General features: G+C 54.9%; 8 protein-coding genes across 8 annotated transcripts; 6 read left to right on the plus strand and 2 right to left on the minus strand.

Annotated features, from left to right (window-relative positions):
- Positions 1-627: 627 nt before the first annotated feature.
- Positions 628-1143, plus strand: A1O7_05116 (uncharacterized protein; the record flags this gene model as incomplete). The annotated part of the gene is made up of 1 exon (XM_007759126.1): positions 628-1143. One exon carries the CDS (start codon positions 628-630, stop codon positions 1141-1143), a length of 516 nt encoding a protein of 171 aa, XP_007757316.1.
- Positions 1144-1257: 114 nt separating this feature from the next.
- A1O7_05117 (nicotinate-nucleotide diphosphorylase (carboxylating)) lies at positions 1258-2299 on the minus strand (the record flags this gene model as incomplete). The annotated part of the gene is made up of 2 exons (XM_007759127.1): positions 1258-1334; positions 1432-2299. 2 exons carry the CDS (start codon positions 2297-2299, stop codon positions 1258-1260), a joined length of 945 nt encoding a protein of 314 aa, XP_007757317.1.
- Positions 2300-8314: 6015 nt separating this feature from the next.
- A1O7_05118 (uncharacterized protein) lies at positions 8315-9257 on the plus strand (the record flags this gene model as incomplete). The annotated part of the gene is made up of 5 exons (XM_007759128.1): positions 8315-8430; positions 8481-8603; positions 8675-8729; positions 8777-8896; positions 8973-9257. 5 exons carry the CDS (start codon positions 8315-8317, stop codon positions 9255-9257), a joined length of 699 nt encoding a protein of 232 aa, XP_007757318.1.
- Positions 9258-11643: 2386 nt separating this feature from the next.
- On the plus strand, positions 11644-12530 carry A1O7_05119 (ER lumen protein retaining receptor; the record flags this gene model as incomplete). The annotated part of the gene is made up of 4 exons (XM_007759129.1): positions 11644-11745; positions 11820-11886; positions 11944-12403; positions 12494-12530. 4 exons carry the CDS (start codon positions 11644-11646, stop codon positions 12528-12530), a joined length of 666 nt encoding a protein of 221 aa, XP_007757319.1.
- A 1486-nt stretch (positions 12531-14016) lies between these two features.
- On the plus strand, positions 14017-15506 carry A1O7_05120 (uncharacterized protein; the record flags this gene model as incomplete). Its single annotated transcript, XM_007759130.1, has 2 exons — positions 14017-14233; positions 14287-15506. 2 exons carry the CDS (start codon positions 14017-14019, stop codon positions 15504-15506), a joined length of 1437 nt encoding a protein of 478 aa, XP_007757320.1.
- Positions 15507-16124: 618 nt separating this feature from the next.
- A1O7_05121 (uncharacterized protein) lies at positions 16125-18779 on the plus strand (the record flags this gene model as incomplete). Its single annotated transcript, XM_007759131.1, has 2 exons — positions 16125-18529; positions 18575-18779. 2 exons carry the CDS (start codon positions 16125-16127, stop codon positions 18777-18779), a joined length of 2610 nt encoding a protein of 869 aa, XP_007757321.1.
- A 371-nt stretch (positions 18780-19150) lies between these two features.
- On the minus strand, positions 19151-19447 carry A1O7_05122 (cytochrome c oxidase assembly protein subunit 17; the record flags this gene model as incomplete). Its single annotated transcript, XM_007759132.1, has 2 exons — positions 19151-19291; positions 19373-19447. Coding segments are annotated over 2 exons (216 nt in total), but the record flags the coding sequence as incomplete, so codon positions are not given.
- A 357-nt stretch (positions 19448-19804) lies between these two features.
- On the plus strand, positions 19805-21688 carry A1O7_05123 (SNW domain-containing protein 1; the record flags this gene model as incomplete). The annotated part of the gene is made up of 2 exons (XM_007759133.1): positions 19805-19942; positions 20009-21688. The coding sequence occupies 2 exons, from the start codon at positions 19805-19807 to the stop codon at positions 21686-21688; spliced, it is 1818 nt and encodes a 605-aa protein (XP_007757323.1).
- Between the last annotated feature and the right edge of the window lie 343 nt (positions 21689-22031).

The following is a 22031-nucleotide window of genomic DNA, read 5'->3' on the forward strand; positions in this document are numbered from 1 at the left end:
CCCTGAAGATAGAAACATGACACATACCTATCCTAGCAAGTGAATCTCCAGCGCGCTCGTAAGGCTCCGCCTGGTGACGTCGGTGCCATTGCTAACATCCCATCCTCGTAAATCGAAGAGATGATGGAGACTCCAAAGACACTTCTTCGCTTGGCTACCGTTACCCAGAGCACCGAGGAGGCTGTCCTGAACTGGACATTCTACAATCTCCAGCCGCGCAAACTTACCTTAGGGACAGAGAACAGTCAAGCAGCAAGGCTCCGTTTCCAAAGGCGAATTGCGCTGGGGTGTCGCTTCAGGTCATCTTCCTCGCCGTCGTACAGACTAACCCGACCGTGGTTTGAACTGCTCGCCACCAGGAGATTGCAACAACTTACACACAGTTGCAGTACTCCGTACAGTCGGTGGTACTTCATCTAGGCTGTTCTCTATTCTCACTCTCTCCATCTCCTCAGGGCGTATCGCGATCATTTCGACGTCGTCGAATGCGGACGTCTACCTGATCGAACCTCTCACACCGAGTTGAGCTGAACCAAACCTTGTTTGTCTACTGCTACTCGCACTGTTCGGCCACCATCACTGCAAACATCATCGCCAAAATCCCTGGAACGCTATACCTACAGCATCATGTCCACCTCCACCTCCACTACCACCACCAGCAAGTTCACCCCCGGCCGCCTCTGCCTGACGCTCGTCTCCCTCAATACAATGCTGTCGCCCTACCTCGCGGACTGGAACGTCACGCACGTCAAGAACCCAAATTGGCCACCCCACGCGCGGTTCCACAACGGCCAAACCATGAGCATGGGTTTGTGTTTGGGCGTGTTGACCGCGTACTTTACGTGGCGGCCGGCATTCTCAATCACGCGCTCGTCGGGCGCGCGGGCTGCGGGCGCGGACGCGGGCGATGACGGCACGGGCATGACGGAGCGCGAGAGCGTCACGATCGCGGCACTCTTGGGCGCGCTTTACTGGGTCACGGCGCTAAGCGCTATATTGTACCCCGGGACGGCGTGGGTTGATCCGGAGTTTGGGACGGGGGCGCCGCAGGTTCCGGTATTCGTGGCGAGCGCGGTCGTCAGTTGGGTGGGGTGGGGGTTGGAGATGAGGAGGCTGGGCAGGGAGAGGGCCAAGCAGAAATAGAAGCAGAAGCGAGGGTAACGTTTGCAAGGAAAGGGAGGGAGGGGAGAGTCAGGAGTCGTGGATAGGTATCTGATGTCTGATATTTGGTACTGTATCTCCAGGCGCGGACCACCGCTAGTGGTCGATTTTCAGGGAAAAGTCTACGTGCGGGACGCCTTGGTGGACGGCGCTCGTCGATATTATGTCGATATCTGGGGTGGGTGGAGTGGTCAGCGATAGCGAAGGGGGCACTGGGCCGGGCTAGAGCAGTACGTATCTGCTCGTTGGGATTGAACGGATACCACTTACCGTTGTTTATATACGCTTCGACATTCGCCTCGGTCAGTCCGCCGCTACTCTCCAGTAGCACATCCGCTCGCCCTCTCTCTTTCCACCTCTGCTTCAGGTTCTTGGCCGCGACCTTGAGCCCCTCGCCATCAAAGTTATCCAGCATGACCACGTCGGCGCCCGCCTCGATGGCCTCATCGGCCTCTGCCTCCGACTGGACCTCGACCTCGACTTTCAGCGCAAACCCGCCGACCGCCCTCGCGGCCTTGACCGCGTTCGTGATCGACCCTTTGGCCCAGATATGGTTATCCTTCAACATGATCATGGACGACAAGTCGTGCCGGTGTCCGTCAATCCCGCCGACCAACATGCCGTACTTTTCCACCAGGCGGAAGCCCGGCGTGGTTTTCCGCGTCCCCGCCAAAGTCCCCCTGTAGCCTGCACTTCTCACCAATTCGAGCATGTGGCGGCTCCGCGTCGCGACGCCACTACACCTCGCCAACGTGTTCAGCGCGACTCTTTCGCCCAGGAGCAGCTTCCTCGTTGGACCCGTCACCGTCGCGACTTTGATCTTCCTGCCGCTCTGATCCTTGGGGCTGAGGAACTGGCCTTCGTTGTAGTGCCAATGGACCTCGCAGTCTAGTTGGCGGAAGACTTCGTTGAAAAAGGGCACGCCGGCCAGGACGCCCGCGGATTTGCAGAGGAGTTGGGCGGTGCGTGGTTGTGAGCCGACCACGAAGCCGCCGTAGTCGAAGGAGGGGGTGTCTTCGGCCAGCCATGTTGTTACCAGGGTGGTGAAGTGAGAGGGCAGCAGGTCTGAGAGGGAGCCATGTTGGTCGTGCGAGCCCGAGACGCTGGTGGGGAGTGGGAGGTCTGCAGGCGAGGTCATGCCAGGCAAAGGTCTGTGCGGATTACGGTCAGCCGATATGTGGTGTGTGTATAATCCGAGGGCGGCGATTAATGGCTGTTTATAAATGTGGCTATACGAAGGGGTGCTGGAAATCTGTTAAGCTTCAAGTGATATATACATCTAATGTCTCATGTCAACGCGCCGAGACTCGACTTGCACTTTTTACCCCGCAAGCCGAACATAAAACGAGGTGGGGAAGCAGATGACTTCACCTTCACTTGAAGTTCAGAAACCTAAATTAACGTGCTGCTGGTGGGAAAGCCAGCTGAATTCACGCTCATTCAAACTTGGAGGTTCAACAATTATGTATCCCGCACCCTCGCCTCGCTTACTCGCTACAAACCTTAGATTGTACGATGAGCATTACCCGTCGTAACAAGAAACAACTCCTGGGCTCTGCCAGTGAGGGTCCTTGGGTTTTCCTAGTGGCCAATGTCGCGGACCATGGTGCTCGAATGTGCTCAGCGCTGTGGCGGTTCTGCCTTTCTTCCTGATTGCCTACTTCATGCTCTTCGCTGGTGAGGATGTCATAAATGTGGCAGACCATTGGGATATTGCCGAGTGGGTTTCGCAGAGTGGCGGAAGAATGAGCTAACCATGGATTGCAGGTTGCTGGCTGCAGGTTGATTTTTCACAACGCAAGCATTCATGGAGGCCGAAGGCGGGAGGTACGCAGCTAACAGCATTCTCTGGGCCATTTCAAGCTCAAAGTCTGAAGAATATACAGCATCATCTCCACGATATCTCGGAAGGGAAGGCTCCTGGCTTCGCAAAAGGTTTTGGCAGCTGCCCTGTGTTTCCATTCTCGACGCCGGACAAAATGTATGACACTCGTAATGTTGGAGGTGCAGCTTTCTCTTAAGGTTTCTTGTCCTGTTCAAGCTCACAGGAAAACACTGATTCCGTAACACACCGTTCTCTGGAGACATGTTCGCCATGGACTCAGGTCTGGGTCTCATAAAGCATGTTTCCTGCTTCATCCAGCAGTAGTGATCAGGCAAGGCCCGAGGCTCGTTGTTCAGTTTCTTGTCTGGAGAACTTCGTCGACAAGGTACAGATCCGTCTAATTAATACCCGGATGTGGTAGGTAGACGGGTTGTTCTCGCATATAGGGACTACATTGAGGTCAATGAGCACGCATGGAGGATTTGCTAATCGTCGCGTTGGCTGACATTAGAATGACACCGGAGAAGCGTATGAGAGATTCGGGCAGAAGTTGCCACCAGAGGCATGGCCGACCAACCGACCAAGGCCTAGGAAGACCTGCAAGACCGAGGGAAGGCAATGGCAAAAGAGCCCCGAGATTGATGGTGCTCGAATCAATAGACCACCGAGAGGAATATAACGAGGCATGTTGAGCAAGGAAAAGGCGCTAGCGAGGCACAGGAACGCCGTGTTGGGTCGGTGCTGATGCTGCTTCCTGGGTTTCCCTCTGCAAGGGTGAATGAGTAGTGTTGGAAAGGTCTCTCCGGTACGGCTTATCGACTCTGTCCGAGTATGCGGCGAAGGCGGGAGTTCTCTATAACAGTCAGCCTACGTACACACTGATAAGAAGGGCGAGACCGCTGAACACTGGCAGTAAGTCACGCCCAGCACAACGTCAAGTTTGATGGCTGTCATATTGAGGTTGTCAGATGGAATTGTGCACATGCCTAGAATGCTTTGTTTGCCCTTGGAAGTTTGCCAATGCATATGTCGTGCTTCTGCCGCGTTCGTTGCTCTCAGTCCGCCGCCGGTGTCGGCGTCCTTTGCACCGCAACTGCTTCTGTACCATGCCACAACGCCGAGTAGAGGAACGCGAGCAGAGGATCATTGGAAATCGGAGAGGCCCGACCATGCTGTGGCTCCTGAAGGCTCGGCTTGTGTTGGTGACGTGCGGTCGCTCTGGCCATCCTGTGTACAACTGTCCCCGGGGGTTGCTTACAGCTCACAGACAATGGGCATCCGCAGCTGGGGACAGAGGTAGGGTAACCCTTCAGAGCAATTGATAGAAAGCCACTCCCATAGGTCTTGGGTTTCGAACGTGGCAGCAGACAGGGGACTGATTCGCCTCGGAGGCGCAAACCTCGACAGTCAGATCGAGTTGTCTAGAACGAATCCAGCAGCAGATTCCGAGGAGTGCAGCAGCCCAAATTAGACCAAGCCTCCCCTATTTGGGCAGCTTCTAAGCAGCGAAAATTTGCGTAAAGGCAGACGGACCCAGATAGGAGAGGTCCTTTAGCGAATGACGATTGAAGATGTAGGACGGACCGTACTCCGCAAAACAGTCGAGAGACCGTCACCTCACCGCCCATGCGCCCTGAGGAGACCGGCGCAGACAGTTTGTCGACCCTGCATGACTTGCGCGCCGAAGCGCTGAGCCATGATGCCTCAGGGTGACGTCGTTTCGGTCTACCACAGGTATGGTTGTGGTCATCAGCTGTGTGGAGTTCATTCGAAGAGTGAATACACCTCCTGACATGCACGTTCAGGTGTCATATAGTTGAGATATCCGCTCCTGAATATTCATCCTGTACTTGGTACATTAGACCAATCAGCATTGTCACTCAGCAAGGCGCAGGGTGCTCATATGAGGAAAGTCCCAGACGTATGGCGGCCAGCGGCATAGCCAGCCTTCGGGCGCCCACCACCAGCCAATGAGCGGGCACCCTGAGGCAAGCGAGTCTTTCATTCGCCGTGGGCTGCAGAGGGAGACCATAAGCGGGCGCTGAAGCAGTAAGTGAGTCTCAGCGTCAAGCTGTGCGACTGACACGATCCCTCCAGCCCATGTACTGCGACAACAATGCGGTCACGACCTACGCTGGTCGGTCCCTTGTGAGGGAGATCGTTGACGTTGAGAGACACACTGCTCGTTTCTGGACGCCGAGTCTTCTTCAGTTCTCCTTCACCCGGTCAGATGGACGGCATGGAAAGGGTCGAACTTCGCAGCTGTATCTGGAATAGTAGGGAGAGAAAGATAGTATCAGGCTGAGACAGTGGCTTGACCCCACACACACGACAGAGATGAAGATCTGGGAAAGAAGATCTTTGACAGCTGTACCAATGTGAGTGAGAGAGCGCCGACTTGTGCCGTACCCAACATCTGCGACAGGAATTGTGGACACCACCGGATCAGCGCAGGCAAAGCAGGCCAATCATCGTGATCGTCTTGTGAGGGAACACAGGTAAGCCAGTTGTGTGTTACCTTGTCCCGATATAATTGTTGACGAAGCTCTCGCACTCGGCATTTGCTGATGGCGTCTGTCCACGTGGCGGGTCACAGTGGCAAGTCCGAGTCGGGCCCCCTAAAATTGGGCAAAGCATGGGCAATGTACTCGGCTCCATGGTGACAGGGATATGCGTGTTTGCTACCGATAGGCAATCACCAGGTACAACGAAAGGCCTCTGGGCAGAGCACGGCTGAGATCTTGTCATGTAGGTGGTCGACCCGGTGCCGGAAGATCTTGGTTGGAAAAGGCTTCCACGACATGGACATGATGAGGATTGCTGAAGGTCGCGTGGTATGGTTTGTTTGCCTCTGTACCTCAACCAGTGGTTGGTAATTGGAGCAAACAGAAGCGATCCGGCATTGGCCTCCGGGAAGCAGACCGAGCTGCAGTGACAGGGATTCGTTAGTTACCAGGGCAGGCTGGAAGCAAAGCGGCGTGGCTCTTCCAAGGCCGCAGGTGCATCGACCGGGCGAATGTTACCAAGAGCGATTGACCCTGGCTGCTGTCTAGAGTGTTAGCTGGCCTCATCGCGAACTCGCAGCAGGAACGGTGAGCCGCCCATCGATGTTTGATCTGGGAAATGTGAGCTCAGGCTGAAGCTGGGAGCAGATCTCAGCATGAATTACGTCCCTAATGCGAGATTCTGCAACGAACGTGTGAGTCGGCTGAGTGCAGTGCAATCTTCGACGTGAATGTCGAGCGCAGTGCTCAGGGGATGTGTCGGTGACATTCTGCACAGTACACCGCGAGGACAGATAGGATTGGAGGCATAGTCACGTGATTATATGACATTCACGTGATGCAGATCGCGACTTTGCCTAGATCGAGCTGCCACCAGCTGCCACTTTGGACTTAACGCAAATGCGCAGTTTCCCTCCCCATGGCCCAGAGCAAACAAGCTACACACAAGCTACAGTAGCGCATTCGGTACGTGGTATTCATGGCATCAAGTCGTTTACTCCATACCAATGTCCCTCATGATATAACGGGTACGCTACCATAGCCTGTAATCACGGACTACGATGAGATTGCCGAGTGCGGGCTCCAAGAGCCCGCTGGATCTACGCCTCTTCGGACGTCTCACAAGCCTATGTGCACCCCTGTCAGTGCAATCAGCGTGGCTCCTGAGAGAATCTGGAGACCTTTAACCAAGACTCCTTGGTCCGGCCGCCATGATCGACGTACCAGGTACAGTTACCTCGTGTACAGTCGTCCGGATGTGGCTAGTAGTCTCGGCCTCGATCCAAGGCGGCCGTTCTGATGCATTGGATCCTAGGAGCTGGACCGTTGAGCCTGCATGGACGCAGGCACGCCATCGAGGATTAGTGCATACCAAGCTGAGCGGGCTGCGGTAGCTTCTGCTTGAGCGCCCAAACCCCTGGTCAGTGTACGGTTGCCGGCCCAAACGCTGCCAGCGTAGTAGGTTGATGCCTCTGTGGAAAGTCAACCATCTCACACTTCACCAAACGGAGGCTGAACGTGCCTTTCTGTTCCACTGGCTCGCACGGTCCTGGTGCAAGACGATGGCAGCCTTCAGAATTCAAAGGCGCCTATGATGTGCATAAGGCAAACCACTCCCATGGAAGCGATTACGGCACGATCCGATGACGAAATGCAGGAGACGAACAGCCGTCGCGAGGCTAGCATCCAAGTCGAGGCAACCGGAGACGAAGTTTGATCCCGCCAGGTCCACAGAGCGCGTCGAGTGACCAAGCCTCGCCACCTTTGGTATGAGTAACGCCTCGTATGTTCCTCGTGCATCCCCTCCAGAACGAGCCTTTGCTACGCCCACTCCGCTTTGCCATCTTCGCCTCGCCCTCCCCCGCTCCCGGATCCCTCTCATCTTTAGGCAGGTCTCTGTCTTTGTCTGGCTCTGCTCACCTTTGGTTGCATCTCCGCACAAGGACGGTGGCGGGCCCCTAATCCCTGCCGCAGTGAGGAGCTGTCCAGCACACAGGTTGTGCCTCTACCCTGGTCTAGTGGACCACCTGTGTCGATATCAAGTTCGCACCTTGCTGTAGTTGATCCCTCAACATCTTATCCTACCTTCTACTCTATTCTCGACCTCATGTCCAGAAGCTGATCAACTGGTCGTTTTGACTTCTTCACCTCGAAAACTCCTCCGCCCCATTGCTGCTACCTCGACTTTGCACCTTGAGCAAAGCTTTACTGTTCTGGACCACCTTTCCCCTCCTCTTTCCCCCTTCCCGTGCCTTTGCGTCGACGGAGGTATCCGCAACGCTCTGCAACAGGCGAAAACGGGCCCACAGCAGCAACTGCGAGCTTCGAACTTGTCATATTCCTTCCTTTTTGACAGCAGTGACAGATTCCGTGGTCCCAACGCTGTGCCTGTATTCATCCGCTTCGATTGTGTTTGACTGGCCTTCTATCAGGTGTTGCACTTCCAGAAATGACCGAGTATGCGCCACGAAGCAGTCAGGATTACAATTCCTTTCCATATAATCAGCACCTCTCGATGTCGCATTATTCCAATGGCAACGGCCTCAACTACCTCTATGGCAATGGTCAGATTCAGTATTCGACTGTCAATTCACAATGTTCAACATACTCACCAAGCTATGCTCCAAGTCAAGGAACGTCGACGACTCCCCTCTATATGCCTACCACCTCTGGGCATCAACTTCACTACTCTCTTGCAAACACACGAATTCCCCCCACTCTACCTTCACAGTCCCGTACCTATCCGTCGCACTACGTCAGCTCTTCATCCCACCGAACCTCGTCGCATCATCAGCGGCTTGCTTCTCCACGAGACTACAACTCCATGGATGGTACAGAGTGCCAGGATTCACCAAATCAAGATACGATGCTATCCGAGCCGGTTGTCCCACCTCTCGATGGTTATCCAGATGTACACGATTTTGATGAATTGATGAAACGGTGAGTTGCGTGCGTCGTTGTGGAAGGTAGTGCTGATAAAGCAACTTCAGCTATGTCCAGGACTTATCGCCCAAGAAACAGGACAAAGCTTTGATCCATGCCCGCAGAGCCGCCAACATCAAGCATGTTCTCATTGACAAGAAGACGACCTCAATAGAATCAGCACAGTTCAGGTCCGTTGCTCAACTATCAAGACAAGGCTAGATCTGGGTCGAGGGTTTGATTTACTGATGCCGCCTCCTAGATTTTGGGTTAAGAAGATGTTCACCCTCGAGCCGAAGGAGGGCAAAATACCGGACGTAAGTCACTGTAATCGGTTCGGGAACACGGCGCTAACTCACCACAGCATCTCAAGAAAATTTGCCATGAAGGCAAGCCAGTCGCGGTACGAGAAAAACTGTTCAAGATTCTGACCAAAGCACACAAACAATGCCAGCATGGTGGCCGGGACAAAACCTCTGCACAGGTTAGAAAAGTATACTCATGGTATGGACTTAGACAGAGAAAGGAGTGGCAATGGCATGCTAACCATGCGTACCCAGGGTGCCGAAAGAACTCATCTCGCGCTTCGTCAAGCTTTGTCCCACCTGCCAGGTGAGACGAGGGACCAGCCGCAACTCGCCGCCAGAGTCAGTCAAAAGCCCAAAAGCAAACATAGAGATCCAGTCTCCGGAGACGTACTCGTCTGCCGGTTCACGAAAGAACTTGAGGGTCGGCGGGATCACAGCGACTACTGCCAGTTTGCCTTTGCAGACGGCCGGTTTCAAGACCACCCCAACTTTTCAACAACAGAACCGCTGGATGACACCAATACAGCCACAGGGTGAGAGCGCACACGTCTCTCCAACCACCACGCAGAATACTATCAGTCGCCACGACTCGTACAACACGATGTCACAAATGCCCATGAGCTGTACCAATGCCAATCCACCAGGTCTTCACTACTCCTCTCTCAGCGGTTACGGGACTACCAATGGGACTTCAAATGGATTTAGCTCATCATCGTTATCCCAGCCACATGGGCATGTTTCAACAAGATCGACATACGACGGCAAAGTCCATGCGCATTACATGTGAAGCTGAGCTGTGCCACCTGGCAGTGCCTTTCAGATGACGCAGTCCGCCTCTATCTCGATGAAACCTTTGGGGCGTATGTCTAAAGGGTTAGGCGGGGTTGTGATTTGAGGACATGAGATCTCCTTTCTTTGCTTCCGCGGCTGAATCGGCAGGGCTGAAGGTCCTGGCGATTGCGCACTTTCCCCATGGCACCGTTTTTTTAGGGCCTCCTCCCGCACAACCTTCGGGTGATCACTCGTGTTGATCATATCGTTTTGGGACTTCAGGCGCAGGGCGAGGAATACAGAAAAGTCTTTCACAGTTGTCACGATGACGAATGAATGCTTCAGGCCATATGGAACGAAAGGAACTTGGAAGGAATACAGGCGCTGTTCGGTTTCGGATTTATCTCTGGCATTGGTCCATAAAAGCTGGGCGCAATGTCTCGAGTGGGAAAGATGACGCCACGTGGAGACGCCGAGTCTTAGGTTCCTGGTTGGTTCGGGCATGGGTTTCGAAGGAGATAGCAGTTGCGCAGTCCTCTGCATGACCATGACAAACAGACGCCTACAGAAGTAGCGACCGAACAGCTTTGGTGGTCCACTTTATGAACAACGGACTCATAACTCATTACTAAATCGTAAAACCTTGAGCCACCACTGAACATAACCTCCAGGAGGCTTCACGAAATGCGGTGTGCATGAGGAAGATGGAATTGCGGCCCGATTTGCAAAGCTGACCATGGCTTGAGTCTCGACCCTTGACCCTCGGAAGGAGAAGCCGATGATGTCTCGCATCTTTGCCACGATCCTGCCGAGTGGTAGGATTGCTTGGAAAGTCCTCCGCATAACCCTACCGTGAGCATGCGGCACACTGTGTCGTCCTGGATGGCACAGTCACCGGCAAGGGTATGCAGCTTCCAGGCACACAGAGGAGGGAGTCGCCAGCCGACCAGTCAGAGATGTAGAATGCTTTTGAAACACGTGCTTGTCTTTTTCTTCTTTTTCACTTGGATGTGCTCTTGGCCGAGAAATGAAGTTTCAGGCACATTCACTTCTACTTCAGGAATACATCCGCCAACGGTGATAAAAACTCTGCCGCAACCTCTTTTCGAACAGAAGGTCGCGATAGATTTCTCCACTGGGCTATATCCGGTGGTGGCCAACCATCCGGTCTACTCCCAAATCACGTCCTGATGAACGCCGATTTGACAAGTCAAGTAGGCAAACTATGGCACCTTTCGCACGGTACGTTCGTTCGGTTGGTCGCTTGGTCGTGGGTCGGGTCGGTGGAATGATTGGCGTGGGTTCGAAGTCGAAGGGTGGTGTTGTTGCAGCAATTCGTCTCTGGCACGCCTTCTAGCCCGGTGCTAGTTTGACCCGATGCCATTGAGAGATTGTGGCAGCTTTTAGGCTTGTTTCAAATGTATATGACGACTACTGGTGGGTAAATGTGACTGGAATGTGCTTGATATACCTACTGCCGAACCTACAGAGTGGAAGTGAATGGAGTGTCAAGTGTTTCTTACATGCGAGGCTGGCTCACGAGGCTCAAATATTAGGGACTGTCAGTTCGTATGGAGTACGGAGTACCTATGTCTCCTTTTACGGGACGCGAGCGGAGCAGAATTTTGGCAGCTGCTTGCCGAATTGATCAAGGCCGAGTCGCGCTTGTGCGAATGCCACATCAAAGATAGCCACGGACAGCCTCGATTGAATGCGTGTACGGAACACACTAGGTAAGCAGGCTGGGAGGAAAAGGAGAAGCTCCAACTCGGAGCTTACGGAGAGCGGGGCAGGGACCATAGCCCACTGACCAATCAGGAACGGCCGTTGAATGCGCGTCTCGTCCCTCCTGCGGCCAAAAAGTTGTTGAACAGGGTGGCATGTTGCGCATCTTCAATCAGCATCTTACATTTCACTCCCATCCGACGATCGCACTGCAGACATTCTCAGCGCTCAATCCTTTGCTTGCCTGGACACTTTGCTTGAGTTTGACGCGTCCGCCAGACACTCCACATACACACACTACCGACCCGGGGGCCGGCTGCTGCTGGACACATCCTCAATCGGCGCAGCACTCAGCTGCTGGCTCCTTGCTGAAAGTTGCCCACTATGAATCTTTTCCGGTTACTTGGTATGATCCCGCGAATAGAACATGCTCATGGCGCGCAGTGTCACTGACGGAATGCTCTGTGCAGCGGACCTGTCGCACCTGGTCTCGATATTCATCCTGCTGCACAAGATGAAGGTCTCGAACGTATGTCTGGCCTTGCATGCCCTCTCGAACACCTCTCGCCTGGCCTGGGACTAATTTGACGGGCGGCGAAACAGTCGTGCTCAGGAATATCCTTCAAAACCCAAGCGCTATACTTCCTGGTCTACGTAACTCGGTACCTTGGTACGAGCGCCCTTCGACTCCCCGTCGCGCGCCGTCGCTGACCCAGTGATTATGCAGACCTCTTCTGGACCTTCACCGACAGCGCGTGGAACACCATTTTCAAACTGATCTTTCTCTCCTCCTCGGCCTACACCCTGTACGTCATGCTCAATGACTACAAACCCACGCACGACCCGAATCTCGACACGTTCCGCGTCTCGTACCTTACGGGAGGAAGCGCGGTCCTCGCGCTCCTCTTCCCATATCGCTACAGCCTGCCAGAAATCCTCTGGGCGTTTTCCATCTGGCTGGAGTCGGTGGCTATATTACCGCAACTTTTCATGCTGCAGAGGACGGGCGAGGCCGAGACGATCACCACTCATTACCTCTTCGCCTTGGGGATCTATCGCGCTCTCTACATTCCGAATTGGATATATCGCTGGTTTGCCGAGAATGGACATTTCGACCCCATCGCAGTGGTTGCGGGAATTATTCAGACCGTGTTGTACTCGGACTTTTTCTGGGTTTATTACACAAAGTGAGTACTGTCTTGATGGAGCACGAGGAGGAATCTGGATTCCTCAAAAAGATGGCGATTGAGAGAGAATTGCTAACGTCTCCCCACCAGAGTCCTCAAGGGCAAATCCTTCAAACTCCCAGTCTAGGAGACCACTCATAGACATTCCATGGAACGAATATCCGACTGCCATCGCTCCTGGCCCAAATTCCTGGGCAGGGTTCCCGCACAGCTTCGAGCGTTGGGAGGAGAACTCGCGGCGTTGCACGCTTCCAAAATCAAGAACTGCGCTCGCCCAAACACGAAAAAGTACGGTCGCTTTAGTGGGTTTGGAAACTCATTGTCGCCGGTTAGCTCGAAGGACTGAGAGGCCGAGGGCCTGGAAGCGCTGTTGCGCTCGATGTGAAGGTCCAGCAAGTGCTGGCCACCTCATATGGAGCAGCGTAAGCGAGCCACTTTGTATAAGCTCTTGCTTTGCTTTCCACCACAGTCGGTGATGTCACGCGGCTTCCGGTACTGGAATGGTCGCATGGCAACTGAGATTACGGCTTGGAAAGCGACAAAGATGGAAGGGAGGAGAATTTCAAGAAAATCGAGCACGAAATGCCGACGACGGCGGGGTTCCTCGTGGTAGAGGACATGTATATCGATCTGCCATGTTGCGCCGTGACGAACCGTGTCATCCATACCGTGTGCTTGTTATACGAAACAGAGGTCACTCCAGGGGTTAAGTGGCACCCACTACGGAGTAAAGGTTCACCATTGACACCGGATCAACGATTCGCCGGTTGGTCCGTGCTAATTTGCTAGCCGCCTCTGCTCAGTTAAATCATTGGGGATCGGAGATGAGCAGGAATTAATCGAGCACATGTTTGCCTGCATCGCAAAGAGATAAACTGGAGCCAGTGGAGATGACATAAGGAGATGATACAACCATGAGCATGTGCAGTGGCAATAAGGCGGGCATATGGTGCACATGCTAGAGGTAAGAGGTCGCAGGATCCAAGAGACTTTACGGAGTATGGCACATGGCGATGGAGCGCAGATGAGATAACTCGTAGTCATGGGTACGGAGTAGTTGTCCTGCCGTTTGGCCCTCCCGAAGCACACACACGCAGCCACGCAGCTTCGCTCCACTGACCCTCTGAGTCTACTCCTGTCAAAGTGTGGAAAACGAAAAGAAGCAGCAGGAAAAGCACCAAATCCCAGGAGTCAGGAACTGCGGGCGGCATCCGCCCGACTTCAGGGCGGCCGAAGCCTCGTCAACCAATCGGGAGCGCAGATTAAGTGAGGAGAGTTGCAGTTCGCTCGGCTCTTTGCAATTCCCAGTTGGAGCATGTGATCATTCTTTCCCGTAGATCCTCATCATCACCTTTTCGCACTTTCACCAGAGCCCGCTGTCATGCCCACCACCGCCGAGGGTCCTGTTTTGTAGCTAGCGGAAATGCTGTGTCGCTTTCTCTATGCCACACATCGCACAACACAGACATTTTGCGTATACTTGACCATACTTGACCCCCGGTGACCATGTAGGAGTATCTCTCCATTCACAGAGACCACCGCCCCCGTCACCCCTCGCCCATCACCGCTAAGTCCAGCCGCGACATTCACTATCCACGCCCTTGCAACCGATCATGGACTCCCAATCGCCAAACCCGCCCTATGCAGTACCTCCACCGTTCTCCCCTCCTCTCTCTGCCCATCGCTCCTCCGCCGACTCGCAAAAACCCGCTTCCATCGACATCGACATGATGAGATCTGACGATCGATCCACCAGGGCGGGTAGTGTCCTCTCTGGCATGTCAATCGAAGACATGGAAGCTGCAGAGACACTCAACAACCTCTCTCAGAGTAAGGGTCGCTGTGCGAATGCGCTAGGATGCACCACTGACATGTCGCATTAGAATTCCATTCCCCGAGACAGCCCCATCAACAGCCCCCTACGCTCGTGCAAACGCATACCACATTTCACGACCACCAGTCTGAACCCCTGCTACGACTGTTCACCAGCCAGTATCCATGGACGAGACCACTGATCGATGGCTCCTTATCTGCTTATAAAACAACTCAGTCATACATACCCGGCGCCGAATGGACTGAGAGAAACGTGGGCCTGCCTATCGCGGGAACTATGGCCAGAATATCAGGTGCGGAAGCTGGGCTACGCTGGGCATTACAGCCCAAGCGTGACGGGAGATCGCCAATGAAGAACTCGGACGTGGAGAAGGGCTACTCTGATACTGCCCCTGACGGCACGCGCCGACCAAATTCTGAGATGACTTGTTCCGAAACTCTTCCCGCCTACAATGATGGCGACCGCTCACCTCCCTACAGTGAACAACAAGTCCTGCTTCAGCGCCGCGATGACCGTCAACCCCCACCAGGTTGGCGACAACAGCTTGTCGTGTCAACCAGCGGCCTGGGTATTGCCATGAGCGACGAGTCCATCAGAAGTCTGAAATACTGTTTGAGCTGGCTACGTTGGGCGAACGGCCACCTGGGCGAAGCTATCCAGAACTTGAGGAATCTTCTCGAGAGGTGGGATGAAGGACTTACTCCTGGAGAACAGCCGCCGACCATGTCTGTTGCCAACATGACTCAAACGCAGGAAGAGAGGAGGCAAGCAGCTCTCTCCGCTCGCATTGCGGCCCTCAAGGCCGATGTTCTGCAGACCCTGAAGCACGTCGTGGGGATAGTGTCCAACTATGCCGGTGGCGCGTTGCCTCAAAACGCTCGAGATCTTGTTCACAGACATCTTACAAGTCTACCTCAACGGTTTAGCTTGGCGAATATGGAAGGCGAAGACCCATCGGCCTACCCCAACGCATCCGAGGCCGCCAAGAGCGGGAGACGAGTCATGGTCCTGGCCCAAGAGGGACTGGATATGATGACCCAAGTTAGCCGGGTGGTCAATGATACTCTGGTCAGCGCCGAAGGGTGGTGCGAGAAACTTGGGCGGAGAAGGAATGACGAGCAACAGACGCAGCAGCAATACGTGTTCGCCATTGAGAAAATGGAGACTGAACGTCGCGATGGAGGGTCAAGAAGCGAAACGGTGCGAAGCGAGACGCTGGCGCCAAGTGAAAGTGAAAAGGAAAACGGGGATACTAAGATGACAATGTAACAACAACGGTACACAAAATTTCAGCTGGGAAAGCTCTAGTGAGATACTACCTGTCTCCCGTCATCTGTGGATGCTATTTACGCTTGGATACCGTGCTTTGGTGCTGACGAGGGTGAGCTGGAAGAGTGCGGCGCGCTCTGGCCTCTATTCATGAAGACGGGAATCTCAGGTTCGGCGTTTTACTGCTTCTGCCTATGGAGGCGAATTGATGAGTCTCATGAGGAATGTGTCATGTTACAGAACTGGTGGAGGTCGACAAGGGGTCTTGGACATTTCGAGCGAAGGGATCTGGCTAGAGTGCATGTGCAAGCGTGGAGCCAACGGCACAAAAGTAGAAGTTGCTGTAACAACGCCAGAAAATAGTCACGAGTAGAGTGCTCGAACAGACCTGGCGTTGATCGATCTCACGCTTCATTACCTAGATACTGGCTGGCTGAGCGTTAAACAGAAGCAACGTGGGAGACGAGGACGGAGTGGAGTAGTTGCAGGAATTCATGGCGGAGGATCTGCGACTTCAACACCGCGTCTCACATCTAAAGAACCGAGTCTCGGCAGCGTGTCCTGGACTCCCTCAACCTGCCAATATGGACAGATAACCGTCAGTATCTGACGAGAGAGATGGACTCGTCATTGTACTACAGCTCGTCGCAGCGACCCGGATCACCGACACAGACCCGCACCATCTTCCCCAAAGGCCCCGTCTTCAACCTCGACGATTTCTCCAGCCGGGATTTCATAGCCAAAGACTTCATCGAGTCCCTTACCGAAAGCGCGCAATCCACCGCTCGACGCTCGCATGGCCCGCCCACGAACGCTCCTTTTGACCCGAAGCCCCTCATCCGCGCATTTGAACAGGCCTCGCGGCGTCTCGACGAGCTGTCGGGGGAACTCGAGGAGCGGGAAAATGAACTATCCACGGCGGTGAGGAGAGCAGAGGCGTCGCACGCAAGCAACACCGAGACGCTGGGGCGCAAACTCAACTCTACCATTGAGAGTTTTCAAAAGCTGGACACATCCCTGAAGAGCGACCGCGGCGAGAAATGGGGCGGTAATGTCGCCGTCGAGACGGGCCGGAGGATAGAAGAACTCGATCGCCAGCGGAGGAAAGCCCTGGACGCGCACTTCCTGATTGAGTGTTGGGATGAAGTGAGCAATCGCGGCGAGGTCACACTACTCGAGAACTTGCGACGATCCGGCACAGGCGAGGGGAAGATTCGCTCAGCTAACATCGCTCGGCAACTCCTACGAATAAGCCAACGTCTCGATCCCAGATCCCATGGCAGACAGACCAATGCCGTCGCTAGCACCACGAATCAAGCCGGAGTCACCGACGGCGTCACCGGCACGCAGCAGCGAAACTTTAACACCCGCGAAGTCATCGAGAAATTCATCGAGACACTGGAAAATGACATGCTCAAACTGTTCGACGACTTCTACCGCCGCCAGAACTTTGAGGAGATGAAGAACTGCGCCATCGTGCTGCAGGACTTCAATGGCGGAGCCAGCGTCCAAGCCGCATTTGTGAACCAGCATCAGTTTTTCATTGATCGAAGCAATCTGGTGACCGAGGAGATTGGGGGTGACCAGGAGACGTGGATTCGACTGTCGGATCCGGACGCGGAGGTACCAGGTGTTGAACCCGGGTTGCAGAGCTTGATCGACGAGGTCAAGGTCGTGGTGCAGGAGGAGTCGGCGATTATCAAACGAGCATTCCCCTACCCAGAACAGGTACTGGGCAAGTTCGTGCAGAGGGTGTTTCAACAATCGATCCAACAGCGGCTGGAACTCGTGCTCGAGAAGGCAGAGTCGGAATCCACTCTCGCGTATCTGCGCTCCTTACAGGCCGCAAGAAGCTACATCTCCCTCTTGGTCGACGACCTCAAAGCACACGGTCTTACAGAACATCCCGACTCGGTCACCTCGCAGACATCTCAGCTGCTTGACCAGCAACTCGACGAGCTTTTCACGCCTTACTTCGGCGGTTCCGCATACATAGACAAGGAAAAGCACAACCTGCAAGAACTGTACAAGTCGTTACTGTTCAAATTCGAACTCTTCCACAATCGTCGCCAAAAGGAACCGAAGACGTATCTCGCGGCGATTCGTAACCGCGGACAGGAGTTGCTTGCGAGTGCGCGAGAAGCCACCGACGCGTACGTAAAGTCCCTGGACCTCGAGAAAATGTCGCCTACACAGAAGCGCATCCTTTTGAGTGTCGCCGGCCTTAAGAACGCCGATGACAAGTCCTCCTCGACCGACGTCGTAGAAATCGACGAGGAGGACGGAAGACTCCACGTGCAGTTCGCGAAGAGGATGATGAAATGGTTGGCCGAGGGCGTGAGGCGCGGCTTAGAGTTGGGAGGGGGGAATGAGACGCCCAAGGACGTTGCCGCACTCCTGAGCCTGATTCTGAAGAACCTTCTCGAAAACTATGTCGAGGTGTCACTCGATGCCTCCGCAGAGTCGGCGAGCAGCTTTGAATCCGCGAGGCGCGAGCCCGACCTCTCGTACCTCGCCAACCTCCGAACGGCCGTCCACATCACACACCTCGTGCAGAGCTGCATCAATACGCTCCTCATCCCGCTTGCGAACTCCAGCCTCACCGCCCGTCGCGACATGGAAAAAGCCACCCGCGCGGCCATTACCCGCATCGAAGACCAAATCAACAACATCGAGCAGTCGACCGTCGACGCGGTCCTGAACTGGACGTCCCGTCTGCTGACGAACCAGAACCGCGCAGACTTCCGACCCAGGGTCGACGCCGAAGCCACGTCCCTCGAACAGCCGCAGACCAGTACGTGCGGCGACGTGTGCCGGTTTTTGAGCACGTTCCACGACACAGCTACCCAGAGCTTCGACGGCGCGAATCTGAGCGTCTTGCTCACGGAATGTGCTGTGGGAGTCCGGTCGCAGCTTCTGGCCCATTTCACAAAGTACCAAGTCAACCGGATTGGCGGGGTGATGTTGGCGCGGGATATGAGTCGCTATGTCCAGCTTCTGCGGAGTTGGGAGCTGGACTCCACGTCCGAGGACGGCACCGCGCTCGATGCGGCAGGAGAGGGCTCAAGCGGTTCGTCCGGCAAGGCATTCAAGGCCAGTCTTGAGGTGCTGTCCGAGCTGGCCAGTGTGTTTGTGTTGCATCCTGATGCCTTGAAGGAACGGTTACGCGGGCCGGTGCTGGGGAATCTGGGCAAGGAGAATCTGCGGCCTTATCTGCTGAGGCGGGATGATTATATGGAAGTGGGAATGCAGAGCTTGCTTGCAAGTCTGTGAATGGATGAGTCAGGGGGCGACGTCCTGTTCGTAAAGGCTTCGATTGCCCACGCTCTCACACAGATGAACTCCGCGACAGGTCCAGTGCTGGACGGAGGAGTGGGTCTCTTCGGAGGAGAGTCCTATACCAGCACTTACGTACCTATACATCAAGCTGTAAATGATACCCCAGTCTTTGCATTTCCAGCCATGATTGAAATATCCAGCCGTTGAGTATATGCTATGCTGCCGTGCTCTAGCGTGCTGCGGTCACCCATTCTGTGCATTTTGTGCATTCCGTTCCGCGCCGGACAATACAACGCCACCCATGCCTGTACAAATCTCACAATTCTCATCCCAGCGATTGACCGTCCACCGAGGGTTGATGCATGTCAAATCTTAAAACCATACCCAGCCATGCAGTCCTTGTACTGCGAGACCAAGCTCTTGCAATCTTCCTGCGGGTCGTCCGATCGGGAGAAGAGCATACACTCGTCGCGCCGGGACTTCTCGTCTTTGCAGACGCAGCAGGGCTATTTGTGGCAGGTCAGAATCATTGCGCAGCCCAGAGTCGGATCTCAAATATCCGATCCCTTCGGTTTTAGGCGGCGTACCTTTACTTTCTCCGTCTTCTCGGGCTTCAGGTCGGCGGCAAGGTTATTCGGCGTCAACGGTTGGTTAACTTGAAGCACAGATATCAGCTCTTCTTGCCTTCTGTCGTCACGGAGCGGAGCCAAATGTACGTACCAGCAGCAGGCTGTGCCGGCGTAGGCGTAGGCTCCGAAGAACTGAACCAACCCATCTTAAAGCTGTCGTCAAGTAGAGGTTCGACTCGACAGGGCCAGGATGAGAAATCAGTTGGAGAATGAGGAAGAATTATGTATGGATTCGGAGTCGCTCACGGTTGCGTCAATGTCACTGCCACTGCGATGCCGCATACTTCCCCGTAACGTCCATACGACGTCGAATTTGCTTCCACCGTCAACATCCCATCCCCACTTCTCTCTCTGCCTCGCTCTGTCTGTTGAAAACCCCCTCTTCTCACCATGGCGACAGGACTGTTCGCGTCGTTGCCAAAGCCAAAGTACACCGGCGAACATGAAGAAGTTCCACTCCACGCACAACCGAAGGGACCCCGAATTGTTGGACCGGGCGTCATCGATGAATCCCAGATCGTATTGAAGGTGCGTGATACTGACACTGGGCTGCCACATGCCTATGCCTATACCTACATACTGACAAGTGGTCAGCGCCCTGGACCCCCTCCCTACGGCCAACGATCAGGGTGGCGACCGCGCTCGGCAGAGGACTTTGGCGACGGCGGTGCGTTCCCTGAAATCCCCGTCGCACAGTACCCGCTCGACATGGGCCGGAAGGGGACATCATCCACCTCCAACGCTCTAGCGATCCAGGTCGACGCCGAGGGCAAGGTGAAATACGACGCGATAGCACGACAAGGACACAGCGAGAGTCGAATCATCCACTCTAGTTTCAAGGATTTGATCCCACTGCGCCAGCGCGCTGATGCGGGAGACATCAATCTCGACCGCCCGACCCAAGAAGAAGCACAAGCGACGGCCGAACGCACGAAACAAGCCCTCGAGAAACTCGTGTCCGGCGCCGTGGCAGCGCAACGACCGAAAAACGTAAAGGGCGTCATCAGAGAAGAACCTACGTACGTGCGCTACACCCCTGCCAACCAGATGGGCGACACGTCCAAGAAGAACGACCGCATCTTCAAAATCGTCAAGAGGCAAGAAGATCCCATGGAACCGCCGAAGTTCAAGCACAAGAAGATTCCTCGTGGTCCCCCCTCGCCACCGCCGCCCGTGATGCACTCACCGCCGCGCAAATTGACGGCGGAAGACCAAGAAGCCTGGAAGATCCCCCCGCCCATCAGCAACTGGAAGAACCCCAAGGGGTACACCGTGCCACTGGACAAGAGACTAGCAGCAGACGGGCGAGGTCTCCAGGACGTGACGATCAACGACAAGTTCGCCCAGTTCGCCGAGGCGCTCTTCACCGCGGACCGCCACGCGCGAGAGGAAGTCCGGCTCCGGGCTCAAATGCAGCAGAAACTGGCCGAGAAAGAGAAACTCGCAAAGGAGGACCATCTGCGCGAGATGGCGCGCAAGGCAAGGGAGGAAAGGCAGCGGAACAACAACGACTCTGGCCCTTCCCGCCGGTCGCGGTCGAGGTCAAGGTCGCGTTCGAGATCATATGATTCCGACTCGTCTGGCGGTCGCTCGCGAAGCGCTTCCGAGGACGACGACCACGATGAATCCGCACGGCAACGAGAACGCGCGCGCCGCGAACGGCGCGCCGAGAACGAGCGCCAGCTCCGGCAGTCGCGCATGGGCACCGAGAAACGCATGCAGATGCTGGCGCGCGAACAGAACCGCGACATCTCCGAGAAAGTGGCGCTGGGCCTCGCGAAACCCACGCAGAATAAAGAGACCATGTACGACTCCCGCCTGTTCAACCAGACGAGCGGCTTCGACAGCGGGTTCAACGAGGATCAGGCGTATGACAAGCCCCTCTTTGCAGCACACGACGCGATCAATTCGATCTACAGACCTACCGCGGGTGGGGCGGGCGACGAGGAGGAATACGGTGATGACGCTGCAGCCGGGGAAATGGGCAAGATCAGCAAGAGTAATCGGTTTGAAGTGCTGGGGCGGGCAAAGGAGGGGTTCAAGGGCGCCGATGTGGCGGAGCGGGAGGCCGGGCCGGTGCAGTTCGAGAAGGACAAGGACGATCCGTTTGGGATTGATAGTCTTATTGGCGAGGAGAGGGATAGAGTGAGAGGCAGTGAGGATTCCGCTGGGAAAGGGAAAGGGAAGAAGAGATATGGACTCGAGACGGGTGAGGATAGGGAGCGCGACGAACGAGACGAGAGGAGGAAAAGGGCTAGAGTGGATGATGATTAAGAGGCCCACATGCGGTTTGGAGCAATACAAGCCCGACTGGCTGGAGCACAACTCGTACTCGTGCAAAATGCCTAACTGTACTGCGTAGATGACGATCCTACCACTAATCATACTGTGTGGGCGTGGGCGTGCACGCTCTCATAAGACGAAACAATATGCGGATGTGAGTGCACGACAAGGAAGGCACATTGGATGGATATGAGCAGGGTTGTCTTCATATCGCTTTCCTGTAGACCGGCCGGTCCTGCTGTCAGCCAGCCAGCCAGCCATGCATAAAGTATAGACGTAGAGGTGGAGGCTGTACTGTATACTTTTTGCGGCGGTCAATATCGCCGCTTGCTCG

This window comes from Cladophialophora yegresii, assembly GCF_000585515.1.
Source record: "Cladophialophora yegresii CBS 114405 chromosome Unknown aczIN-supercont1.3, whole genome shotgun sequence".
Classification (NCBI taxonomy): Eukaryota; Fungi; Ascomycota; class Eurotiomycetes; order Chaetothyriales; family Herpotrichiellaceae; genus Cladophialophora; species Cladophialophora yegresii.